Here is a 13,436-nt window from a genome sequence, read left to right on the forward strand (position 1 = left end):
TATTGCTGCTATCTTACAGAGAAAAAAGAAGATAAAGATAAATTTTCAATAATGCTTTTTATATTTGGACTCTGATGCTTTCAGGTGTGCATGTAGTTAATAATATAGCTCAAGTATTATCAGCTTCCTAAAGACATATAATGTGGTTTATGCTTCGTCTCTTGAAATCAGGCAAAGAAAAATGCATTTAAGACACTGTATGATACATAATTCTGATTTTTCTAAGCTTTCCTTTCTCTATTGCCAAGGAATGCTTCTATTTATGTGCTGAGCTGTTTTTAAATTTGATGGACCTTTTGCAGGTCCTATGTTTTCCATATTTAGTGAAGCCATAAACGCTGAGCAGCTCATTAATAAAATCTGATTTTTAAGTAATTTAGTTAAGCAGAAGAAACAAAGAAAGGAAGGCTTTCAGTAATCAAGGGTTTGTGCTGTCACTTTAGGTTTGTATGAATGGGTGTCAATCTGAAACAAAGACTGAAAATTGGGGGAGGTGGTGGGGGGAGGAAGGCAAGAAGAATCAGCAAAAAGAGCTACATGAAATACCAAATAAATTTCATTGGATTTTAATAAAAACTCAGGTGCGCAGAAGAGCAATCCCTTGGCATTTTAACTTTTTTTCTTCCAATTGTTTCTGATTCAGCAAATAATCATATATTCTAATGCCCTCAGTAGCTTAAAAATACTGTTTTCTATTTTAAGAGGATTTTTCCTGAATAAGTTCTCCAGCAATTAGCCACCAGTAAGTATTTGGCAGTCTCAAGCATGTCTTTTCTTGCAACTGCATTTTTCCTTGAACATATATTAATGACAAAAATCGTAAGAAGAAATCCCATTTCAACCATGCAGAACACTCAGGGACTTCCATGAGATACTGTTGTTATTGTGACCATAAAGCTGCAATATACATCTCCGTTTGTCTTCTTACATTATTTCATGGGATGTGGTTAGAGAGCTGTCAACAGAGCTGATGATCCACCCCATTTCACTTTGATATACTTGATCAAAGTTTTTGCCAAGCAAGAAACTCTGAGAAATAGGTTCTAATGATGGTTCTGCTCGTTTCTCAGTGATTACATAAAAAACTGAAGATATGTATTTCATTTAAAATTGTGCTGCCTTGGAATATATGACGTGAAGAAGAATGCCATAATTTGGCCAATAGGCTAAATAGGCCTGTGACCTATGTGTTTATTTTTGTGTACAATTTCTTTGCAAACTGCAGAGCTTATTAAAGTGCTGCTTTGAGAGCTCTGGAGTTTAAAGTCCATTACTTTTCATGGATCACATAAATGAGGCTCTGAACCAAGGATGCTGTAATCACTGCAGCTTACTTAAGCAGTTTTAAGTTAGCTAGCTGGTGTGCTCTTACATGTGGTCAGCTATTCACTGACAACTGCAAGTCCTGCCTGAGGGGCTGAATAATGCTTAATTAATTTTGCCTTGGTTGGACTTTGTGCCAGCATACCTGCTGTCTGTAGCACTCAAATTATCTGGCTTCAGAATCCCCAAAGCCTGTCTGCCTGAGCTGTGTGATCACTGCAGTGTCTATGTGTACCAAATAAAAGAGGAGCCACCAAATCAGCTACTGTTTCTGCACTAAAAAAAAAAAAAGAGTCAAAATGATTCTCCTTCCTTTAGTACTATTTCAATGAAAGTGGCTTCTCTGAGATTAATAGGGTTACAATCATATGGAAGAGGTGAGTTAAGCCAAACTTGCTTTTTGTGTATTTTAAAATAATATAGGTTATCTGCTACACTGTGGGTAAAATATAAGAACAATTACTTACATGTGGAGATAAACCAGAAAAAATATGTTCTGGATTTGTCTGTGATTATTCCCCACTTCCACCCCAACCCTCATAGATTTAAAAGTTGCATGTTGCAGTTCTGCATTCAATTTTTTAATATTCTTGCTCATAATAAATCCAGGTTGGGATTCTGCAAATGAAGGCTATAAATTGCCATCCTTCTATCATGTCAGTTTTTAAAATTAGTTGGTTTTCCTTTTTTTATGTATATAAGCTAGTGATATGTCTTTCTGCTACTTTTCCATGCCCAAATTAGTTCGTAAGGAGTGAACTTCCAAAAATTTGGACTATACAGTGAACTTGGATAAGTACCCATAAATTTACCTGAGTCATTTGAACTTTTCTTTGGCTTTGTTTTCACTGTGTTCTGCCCATTGGGTGACACCTGGAGGGTTAGTCAGCCCCTGGCAGACTAACCTGGAACAGCATGATCCCATATCCTGTGCTGTCCCGCCTGGCCATCACACTGGTACCTGTCTCGTCATGACAAGTGGCACAGCTCTCAGCATGTATCCCAAGATTGAGATTCCCATGACTCATTGAGCCACCTTCTACTCACTCTCACAGTATTGGTCTGTTTGCCTGCTCCGGAGAAGAGGCATTTCCTAGTAGAAAGAACCTTCCTCCTGTATTAACCTTTCTTTATCCCACAAAATGTTTATTTTCCCCAGAAGGGACAGACATTGGAGCATCCAGGATCTTCAGATGGATAGTCTATCAAACACAGTTTCTCCTTGCATGTGTTCAAGGAAGGGGTCTGTTAGGGCCAGCCAGCATCCACCTACTTCCATTCACTCACCCCCACTGGCAGTCCTTCACCCCCTGGGTGCTTGTGCAGCAGGGGTACCAAGGCACTTCTCTGATCACAAGACAGCAGCCAGCATTTGACACCATCATTCCTGTATGCAGGTCACCAAAATACCAGCCATGCTTTTCAGCTACTCTAGAGAAGCACTGAGATGGAGAAGAGGAAACCATACCATAATAAACCACATTTAGCATAGTAACACCTTCAGTTAATTTTAAAGGTGATAAAAAATGACTTGAGAATTGGAGGCAAGTGGGACATAATGCTTGTTTTGTGTCAGTGTGGGGATGTGGTTTGCTTTAAGCAGGGAAGAAGTTGCAAAACAAGTAAAAGGAGTATGTCTGCCATGAAGAGGATGGAAAGAGGGGAAAGAAGTTCCCCTGCAAGGAGTGGATATAGTTAATACAGAAATCTCTCTGAGAACAAGAGAGAGAAAATATGATGTGTTGACAGGAGAAGAAAGTTGATAAATCCTCTTAGAGGCAAAAGAAAAAACCTTTGAAGGAGAGGGAAGCCAAAGAAATTTTCACATTTACAATATCTTCTGTCTTCTCAAAAACACCCCTCTTACTTTGCTTCCCTTTTCTTGGGAGACTTTGCCCTGATAGGAAGAGGAAATGAAAGAAGCAACTTTGACAAAGCTAAATTGAAGGAGCTGCTTACTGAAAACTTAGGAGGTACAGAAAGTAGTGGGAAAACAAAGGAGGGGAAAGAAGATGTGACTGTCTAGTGACTGAAAGGCTGGGGTTTAGAAAAAGGGGACACCTGAGCCAATTCATTTTCTCACATTGTTAACAGGTTAGATGTGAGCAAGGAGCTGGTAACTTTGTGAGCTGTTGCAACTCTCTCACCTTGATCGCCTATTTTCACCTTCAATTTCATAGCTCAGTTCAATAATGCGTTCTTTCTTTGTGAGTAACGCCTTTATTCCAAGGATAGACTGAAGCATAGGATGCCAGTAAAAAAACTGGAGAGTGCAAGTGTTAAGAAAGTCAAGGTCTCAAAACTGGGGGGATTGATTCTACCATTAGAGAAGTGTAGATTTGTTCCTGCGACTCAGCACAAAATAAAATAAATATGGCACCTATATTATACAAGTGATTTCTGCATCTGAATATGGATTTCTTTCTTTTCAACTAAGATACAAAGACCTAGAAAATATGCAGTGCCATCAGCAGCAGATGATATGAAAGCAACATCTTTTTTGTGGGCGCATTAGCAGCAGGAGCACCAGCAGAGTTTTAACAGGGCTAGAGATCACACAAGCTGCTTTGGTATTCCCTCAGTGCAGTTTTTCTGGCTGTTACTACCTTGTGCTGGCTACTCCATGGCCTAGAGAGTGCAAAGTGAATTTTAAGACTCGTGCTGGTTTCTCCTAGGGGTCAGATATCATTAGCTTTTGCCCACATATTTTTAGTTCAGTTTAAGGTGCATGATTTCCCAAATCTATTTTTAACTGAATGTTCTGGCTAAGTGCTTTAAATGCTATTTGCTGAATATCCTGCAATGTGTCCTATTAATCCTTCTGTGCAGAGTAGGAGCAAACAGGCATGCAAGTCTTACATTGAAGAAAGAATGTAGGGTAAGGCCGGCCAAGCAAGTAGTCATGTAAGCCCTACTTTATGGTTTTTAACTCAATAAATTCCTAGTAAAAGTAGTTGGAAGAAATCCAGCTTTTCTTTAGGAATCTCAGAGTCCACAGTTGTCTGTGCTGTCTCACGTGTGCCTAAAATTCTGCTGCGAAAGCATGACAAGCACTGGTGTCTCAGTCTCTGCCTTGTGCCTCAAACTACAAAGCTGAGATGGACACATTCAGTACTTTATAGGCTGCCAAGTCTCTCAAAGAGTTTATTCTTTACAATCTCTGGGTCTCACTAAGGCAAATGAGCAGCAAAAGAGTGTAACGGCCACAGGTATATCAATCCTAAGTGGATGGGCTGGGGAAGTCCTTAGGGAAGGATTTGCAAATCCCTTATCTAACAACTGACTTGCTACAGGGGATTTTTTGTTTGGAAGGGTCTCATTGAGACCCTTTGGTTGGGGGCCTTACTCAATGTAAAGGGTGGTGGGAGGTGTTGCAACCCTCATTTTGGAAGTGTTTTCCAGCAGGGGACACTGGTTCCTGGAGGTCTTTGTCTGCAGTGGGTTCCTGCAGGCCAGAAAAGATGGGAGTAGGTACATGTGCTTCTGTCTGCCCTTTTGATTCCCATTCCTGCTGCAGGGAGCTGTGCCTGCAGTTGGCACATAATAACCAGTGGTTAAAATCACTAAGCAGCTTCAGAGCCCAGAGTAGATACTAAGTCTGTGCACCTGTGCTTGCTCTCTGCCAGACAAGCACTTGAGCCTGATTATTGAATATTTTGTCTATAAAATAATTCAGTCCTTTTAGAGTGATACAGAATAACACTTTCAGAACACATGGTACATAAAGGAAACATAAAATATTCTAATACATTTGCAGTGTTTAGAATAATGACATTTGATTTGGTTCTAAGGCATCTTGAATTTTAATTAATTTTCAAGTTTCTCTGTTCTACCAAAGAGATGAAAAGGTAGCATATACCTTGCTGAATCATTAAAGCAGGAAAAACTTATGAAATAATAGGTAGCTATAAGAATCTTAAGGGAACATTGTGTTCTTTCAAGAATATTGTCTATATAAGAATTCAGATAACGTACATAATTCTGACAATAATTTCATTCCTTCTCTTTTTCCCAAAAATTGTTAGACCTAATATCAGAATTATTTTCTGCATTGAGAAGATCTGCTAGACAGATAAGCTATTATGGCATGGTTTGGACTGAAAAATTTACATTTTATTTTGAAAAAAAGATAAATTATACAGCCAACTAGACAGACTTTCTTTTCAAGGACAGGTTAGCACCACATTTCAGAGGATGAGAATGAGATCCCTTTGAACTTAGTGGTTTTACTTTAGTTTTCTTCATATTTTGCATTAAGCTGCAATAAAGTGTTCTGAAGCGATGCCTTAGGCTTTAGCTTTCAGTTTTCCATGCTCTGTACTGCAGTAGTACATAACTCTGACCTTCATATAAAATGTTAGCATGTTCTCCTCACGGTTCAGTTAGGCAAAATAATCCTTTGCCAGGCAGAGAACCAAGAGGACCATTGCAGCCTCACGCCTAAAAGTCATAAACAGTGAACTGAGAAGAGCAGTCTGGGAGGATGGGACTTCATAACTTGAAGCTGTAATTGGACATTTAACCCTAATATGTAAATGGACCAAAAGTTATAAAAGTCTAAAAACTCGTCACTTGTTGTCCATCTTGGGTGTAGCCTTGGCCTGGCTCTTGTACTGCCCAAGGAGTATCCTTTGAAGGCCTTTGAATAAATACCTACTTTATTCCTTTAACTCTCTAGCCTCTGTTCTAGATGGCCTCTCAAGGCATCAGAAGCAGTGAAATTTAAGTAACTTAACTTGCTTTAAAATTTAAGAAACTTAACTTGCTTTTAAGTTTTGCAATCTGCTTATGAAGCTTATAAGGAGTTTAATTTTGTAGGAAGGTGTCCCCAGTGGGTTCTGTTTCTCCCTCTAATGGAATTGGCTTCAAAAGATGCAGAATGACTTAAGTCTTCTCAGAGCTTTGGTGATTTCAATTCATCTCATGACCCTTGCAAATGCATTAAGGGGCGGCCTTGAACTAATGCTGCAGCCAGATCTCGAAAGGGGAAAATTCTATTCTCTGCGGAGCAGGATAAAACTTGGTCACTCTGTAGAAAGACATCTGTTCTGCAGCACAGAGACTTAACTTTTTCAACCCTATCTCTCTAACTTCCCAACTGGGAGAGGAAGGAGTGCATTAGCACTGGTGTGCTTAAACCAGCTAGTAAGCAAAATGGAGAGATAAGTTGAAGAAGACCATAGAAGTATTGTTGGTGGTCCAAATTGTAATAAACAGAAAAAATATTTTAGCTACTAAATAAATTCAAGTACATCGCAATATGTCTGCTTCATGATCAGAAACAAGAACTGCACTTCTAAATTAGTTTAATTACAAAGACTTTCCCTTAAATTTTGCAAGAATATGAGTTTTATGAATATACTATGAAAATAATACTAGTGGTCTTCAAGGTTAAGCACTACTCATGTATTTATACAAAGCAGAATTTTCTTATGTGGATGTTTTCATATAAAAAGCTGCAGTATATGTTTATAAATTACTGGATCACAGGATTGCTTTCTGTATGAACTTTTGGTACTGATAATACTACTGAATTAAAGTTATTGTTAATTTTAAGTTATTATGAACATCTGGCATTACTTTGATACCTATTCTTAATTAATCTGATGAATCATTAGTAGATAAGCATATGAAAAGTAGTCTCACAAAAATACAGCTGTAAAATTAGTATATCTTGTGCATAATTAAAGTTTGCTCATCCAAAGATGGAGTTCAGATCTCTTTTTGAGAGGGTGAATCTGACAGAGTGAAATAGCATTTGACAGGCGCGAGCTCACAACTCAGTCATCAGTAGCACTCTGTATGCCTTATGCACATTCCTGTTTCCATAGCAACAAAACTAATATAGCATTTCCCTTCTTTAAAAGGGCTTTTTTAGTTTTTGAATAATAACATAGACTTGTTTGATATGACAATAACATGAATATTCATGTTTTGCCACAAATGACCCAATTAAGGTCAGATTCTGTCAGAAATAGTAATGAATCTTTGGTTGGATTACCATCTCTATACTCAGTAATAACTTTTCATTATTATTAATGAATTTTTATTTATAGGTTCTTCTTTTATCTGATTACCTTGATCTTCCAAAGAGATCCACCAGGGTGGATCTTTTCAAAGGGATGAAAACTATATTGTTTGTTTGGATGAAAGGCCTTATATAGTGTATTCTGAAATGGCATATGAAAGCTTGAGCCTTGTCTCTTTTGGCATTCTTTCTGTTTTCTAGAAATTAGGGAATGTACCATGACATTTCATAGTGGTGTAACTGACTGATCCATTATGTAGTATTTATGCATTGTAATCATTCCTAGAGAAAGAATGGTAGAAGAATTATACAGGAATTTCTGATGTTGGCCTCTGGGAGTGTGATTCTGGTGTTCAGTTTACCAAAATTAAAAAAAAAAAAAAGAAAAAAAAGAGAGAGAGAAACAACATTAGATTAGACAGTATCGCTTTGATTCCACTCTGTAGTCATGTGTCATCAGCCAGCCATCACTAACCTTGTAATTCCATGTGTAGGTTGGTAGCTTCTTTAGCATTCCATTATTTTCAGTTTCTCCACATCAACTGCATCTTTTTCACCAAGTATCAGTGTAGTTTATTTCATGTAGAAATCTGTCAGCTAAAAGTATTAAATTTTCAGTCACACTTTTCTTTTAAGCATTCTGTGCTGTGTTCTGTTCAGTGTCAGTGTCTTTAGTTCTGATTTTTCAATTTTGTCCCTCTCCTTTTCCTTGACTTGTTAGTCTGATCCAACCTCTTCTACCTCATCTGATGATTATCAATATGTTATGGAAGCTAAACTACAAGAAATGATCTCCATACGTAGGAAGGTAGTCCTACTGGACTTTACTTTCTATTGCTGAATAGAATCCATCTGATTTCTTTTCATTTTAAAGTTTTTTTTTTAAATTGATAATCAACCATCGTGCAGTTCAGTGCTTCAGGAGCTTACAATTTTACGATGGCAGGTTTGTGTTCAAACCATGCACAGTCTGCATGTTACATTTGGCTGATTTCATTGCTCATAAATAACTCCAATGTTTTGCTGATGCTTGGATGTAACAGGCCTTTGTAGCTGACACATTTCAAGCAATGCTGTTCAGCTGCCTGTTTAAATAAAGTTTATTTTCTGAAAACTAAGTTTGCAGTTAGTAGTAGCTTGCTTTATGTTTTGTTTAAACTTAAGTGAAATAAAAACTTCCAAAGACACCTAAATTACAGAAAGAGTTTTTCTAATTTTTTTACAGGCAGAAGAAAGGCATGGAAACATTGAGGAACGTATGAGACACTTAGAAGCTCAACTTGAAGAGAAGAATCAGGAACTTCAAAGAGTATGTGCATTGCAAACAGCTTCTGTGCACTTTTCATTTGCCAGTATAGTGCTACATTATGTGCTCCAGTAACTACAGTGTGTACCCAGTGCTACATTATGTACCACAAACAACCTATTTGTAAATATTCTGTTTGTAGCACTGATGGCAGCATCTTTCTATTTTACTTCACCATCTTAATACATTAATTTATGTCCAGTTGCAGAGTTGAAAGCATTCTGTTGTTACAAAAATGGATGTGCATTAATCAGTAACTGTAGTTACATTTCCTGTCAAATTCTTTTAGAGGGTTACAGTTACTTGTTTTATTTTTAATTATACATATCTGTACTGGTTTATTTTGGACCCTACCAATCCGTCTCATCTATTCTACATTAAAGGCAAGGCAAAGAGAAAAAATGAATGAGGAGCACAACAAAAGATTATCGGATACTGTAGACAGACTTCTGACAGAATCCAATGAGCGTCTGCAACTACACTTGAAAGAGAGAATGGCAGCACTGGAAGAAAAGGTACAGTACAAACAGCAGCATAAAGTTTAGATTAATAAAGATTTCCCATATGTTCTGCTTTTATCAGGATGGAGGCGTCATGCTGGTTTTGTATTATCAGTATTACCACAAATGTGGTCCAACTTACACATTTGACTCTTAACTCAAGAGTGGGCTCAAGTGTCTTCCTGGACGAGCTGCGAGAATGCTGAACATTTTGAGTCACGTGTTTATCAGCCAAGAGCCTGATGAAGACTTGGAAAGGACCAGTGTGTGACAGGCTGCGTGAGGCAGTGAGAGAAGGTGGATGAGAACAGAGGAATGGCCATTTTAGATGCGCCATCATTTCAGTGTTTTAACATGCTGATTTCACCTCACTTCCTCTGGGAAGAGTTAAATGCTGTCACCACGGGAGAAGGAGCATCTAGCCTTGGAGAGGGAATGTTATTCACAGATTTTCCACTACGTGAGACAGTGTTGTCCTGCAAAACTCAAAGCTGCTGACCTTTGTATTTGCCCTCTTTAATCCCTCCCTCTTTTAATTATTCACCTTCTGTATGGTCTGAGGGGAATCTTTCAGTGTTTTTCAGAAGGGTATTTCAGAATTTCTCAGAGGATATACTTCTGGCTTATATAATTGAAACAAAATGTGGTATGGAGTGAGAAACAGGCTTGCCAAAAGAAGTTGTTGGGAGAATTGGTTGTATAAGATGAGGCATTTGCTCAGTTGAACCAAGATGCAAAGTTTTTGCTGATCTAGAAGACACATGTTCCTATATGTTTGAATTCTTGCAAAATTTAAAATTTAGTATAATAATATGATCCAGCTGAAGCATTAAAGAATTTTAATTTTGAGGTCTAACATATATGAACTTTGTAAACTTGTACATGAGCGTAGTGATATCTGATACATTAACATTTCTCTGATTTCCTTCTTGCTTATTTTTTTATCTTATTTTTACTTGTAGAATGTTTTGATTCAAGAGTCTGAGAGTTTCAGGAAAAATCTGGAAGAGTCCTTACATGATAAGGTACTGTAAAATACTGTGCTTTTATCTGGTTTTATCAAAATATGTAATATTATTATTTGGAAATATGTATATGGAATATTAATTATCCAGCTATCATGAAAAATCTTACTAACATAAATGAGGATTTCTTTAATCACCTAGATGCAATAAATAGCCTTAGAAGGTCTCTGGCAGTTGTTCTGAGCTAAGTTCATGGTTGATATCCTAGCCCCAGGAGGTCACTACCAAAATTCATGTTGATTTTACTGGCTTTGGAGTTTCTCTCTATCAGTTTTAATTCTGAAAAAGTCTAATTTAACAGAGATACATGCATAACTGGTTGCACTTTCATAGTGAAGAATGTAATTTTGGGGTTTTATGCAATTCTTTTTAACAAGTGCAGTGGCATTATGCTAAATATAGCTGAAAGTGACCTTTTTTCATTCTTTGCAAATTAACCTCTAATGCTGTTTAGTGAATCAGTCAAATTGATTATAAATATTTCTTCCAATCCCAGATACAGAATTTTGTTTTGGAGTTATTCCTGGCTTGAGTGCAGTAGGATGCACAAATGTGTTTGCATTCAGCTTCACAGAAGTGTTTTTGCAATGTATTAAATCCCTCTAAAAGCAATTGTACCGAATTTTAAAAATATAGCTCCATTTTATACTAGTATAATAATATTATATGGCATCAAAAATCAAGGCCTTAAAGGAAAATAACAAGAGTGGTATCTGTTAAAAAAAATTTTACTTTCATCTACATTTAGGTAACCTGTAGAGAAAGGCAGTAAGATTAAAGTACCCAAAAGGACAACCTGTTTCAGTGTCCCACCACCCCCACCATAAAGAATTTCTTCCTGATGTCTAAAACCTACCCCCTTTCCTTTTAAAGCCCTTGTCCTGTCACTACATGTTCTGACCCCAGAGCTTCTGTGTCCCCCATTGAAGGGATTCTTTGTTCCACTTCGATGAAGAAACTGATGAAACAATTTCAGATAGATGAACATAGCATCAGATTTTAATAATCTCTAAGTAACTAGCAAGTGTTACCAGTAGAGTATCAATCATCTCAGTAGGTCTGTTCAATCAAGAAATATTTTAAAAATACTCTAATACTATTTCAGTAATTATGTACTAATAATCAGGAATAATACTCACTGAAACAGATATTATTTATAGATAGTATTATTTATAGATATATTATTTATAGATATTACTTATAGATATAGAAGATCCTTATTCCTAGCCTTTTGCTATACTGAGCATTTTAAACTCTAGGAAGAGCAGTGTTATATTTTCATCCCATGCTTGTTCTTAATTTGTTTTAAAATTCTTTTCTTTTACTTTATTTAGATAACAGTCATTTGTAGAATTTGGGAACGGTGCTGTTTTCCATAGTGGTGGTTTTTTAATTAGTTCCAAAAATCCAATTTTATGGCAAATAGTCATTTTTTGCCAGCAGCACCTCGTACTAGAGTCACATCAACTCAATAAGAGCAAGACATACAGCTGCAGTTCAAGTCATCTGAAATGCAGTTTTCTCTAAGTCTGAGTCTCTGTCAGTAAATAGAAAGGCCAGTATGCAATTCCATGGTGTCATAAAATCATGTGGGGTGGAAAAGATGATCTCAGGGATCATTGAGCCCAACTGTTAATCTTGGTCTCTATAGGGCAAGTGATGAGTCACACAATGACCTGTGCCTGGCTTTATGGTAGGAAAAAAGTAAGTTTCAAGTACAAACTTGTCCTTCCAACACATCCAGGCAGTGGTAAAACAGCAGAGTGCTATACCACCTCCTTTTGATGTGTATGTCTCGTTAGTAGTAGTGAGACTTAAATGAGCTTCCTTTTCTTATTATAGCCAGTGTTCCATTCAGTATATCTTTGCTTGCTTGTTTACCTGTGCAAGAACAATATCTCATAAAATAAATGTATTTTGTATCACAAGTAAGCATATGTTACTCTCTTACTTCCAGGAAAGACTTGCTGAAGAAATTGAGAAACTGAGGTCTGAACTGGATCAAATGAAACTGAGGGCTGGTTCTTTAATCGAACCCACCTTGTCAAGGTGATATTTTGTGACAAAGGTTTTCTCACTTTAAGTTGAAATAGATATAAATTTCAATGGCAAGCATTTACAGCAGGGTTGTGTTCAAGCCACACAAAAATGTGGCCATGTATTTCTTTTAAAATGTAAAATTCTTGCAGTTATTTTTACTGTTGCTTTTCACTTTTTTCATCAGTACACAGGGCCTTATATCAGTGAGGATACACTGAAATATTATGGAGATTAGCGAAAGTCTTTTAAATTATGAAATGTTTTTAAAAGTATATCCAAATACACAACTTTTTTCCCAGACCTTAAATATAAATTAGAAACAATCCTCTTTAATGCTGAAACTGATCAGCATATTTATGATCATGTTTGTTCTATAAATAATATATTTTCTTTTTCTTTATTAGCAAGGCATAACTCAGCTGTACTTAGTGTCTAGCAAAAGACCACAGAACTTAAGCTGAATGTGAAGATATTATTCAGAGAGATCTGAAAACACCACAATCAGACATTAAACATTTTGTCTCTTTTTAATGGAAAATCAATATGGGAAGAATAGTGAGACAAATGCCATAAAAATAACCATTAACAGCTGCAAAGAATGTATCATTCTAGAAATTCCTTCTTGCTTAAAAGTGTCCCTTGAGATTAAATTGTTGCTTTATTGATAACTGTGTGCCATGTGCTGTTTTCATAACAAGCAGCATGTCAGTTTTTAAAACCTGCCAGCACACCTGCCAGACAAAGCTCATGGACCAAGACTGAATTGGGAGCACTGTATTCATCTAAACATTACTCTTGTTCGATGGGTTGGTTTTTTCCATCAGCTATTGCCTGCCCACTGACGTCCTCAGACACCTTGCTCAGTACCTGGACATGGTTTCTCCCTCAACCTTTTATTATTTCTTGTAATAATATTTTTCTATATGTGGAGAAGTGTAAGCTGATGAAATTCAGAATGTGATGCTTTTAACTTTTTGAATTTTTGTTCCCTTGGGAATGTGACTACAGGCGCACAACACATTTTTGAAAGTGCTTTCAGGGACAGAGGCTACTGAGCTGCTGCAACATCAGCTTTGGTTTTTGGAGCATCCTTGGAGAACAGCAGCTTTCCTTGCTGGGTAGATGAATATCATTAGCTTGTGCTCCATAAACAGGAGCTGATTAGCCCTTGTCAAAGGACTGTTTGAACTTGATAAGCTATCTAAATATCTTGG

At 36.9% G+C, this 13,436-nt stretch overlaps 1 protein-coding gene across 12 annotated transcripts in view; it reads left to right on the plus strand.

Moving 5' to 3' along the window:
* Positions 1-13,436, plus strand: part of PPFIA2 (PTPRF interacting protein alpha 2) — a 287,577-nt gene that overhangs the window by 224,931 nt on the left and 49,210 nt on the right. For 7 of the 12 annotated variants that reach the window (XM_074539659.1, XM_014271727.3, XM_074539658.1 and 4 more), the window contains 5 exons: positions 8,073-8,159; positions 8,577-8,660; positions 9,041-9,172; positions 10,120-10,182; positions 12,140-12,231. In XM_074539659.1, the coding sequence (XP_074395760.1) occupies positions 8,073-8,159; positions 8,577-8,660; positions 9,041-9,172; positions 10,120-10,182; positions 12,140-12,231 (458 nt within the window). The remainder of the gene's footprint in view (positions 1-8,072; positions 8,160-8,576; positions 8,661-9,040; positions 9,173-10,119; positions 10,183-12,139; positions 12,232-13,436) is intronic. The other 5 variants (XM_014271761.3, XM_074539662.1, XM_074539663.1 and 2 more) reach the window with 1 other exon arrangement.

Source organism: Zonotrichia albicollis, chromosome 4, assembly GCF_047830755.1.
Source record: "Zonotrichia albicollis isolate bZonAlb1 chromosome 4, bZonAlb1.hap1, whole genome shotgun sequence".
Classification (NCBI taxonomy): domain Eukaryota; kingdom Metazoa; phylum Chordata; class Aves; order Passeriformes; family Passerellidae; genus Zonotrichia; species Zonotrichia albicollis.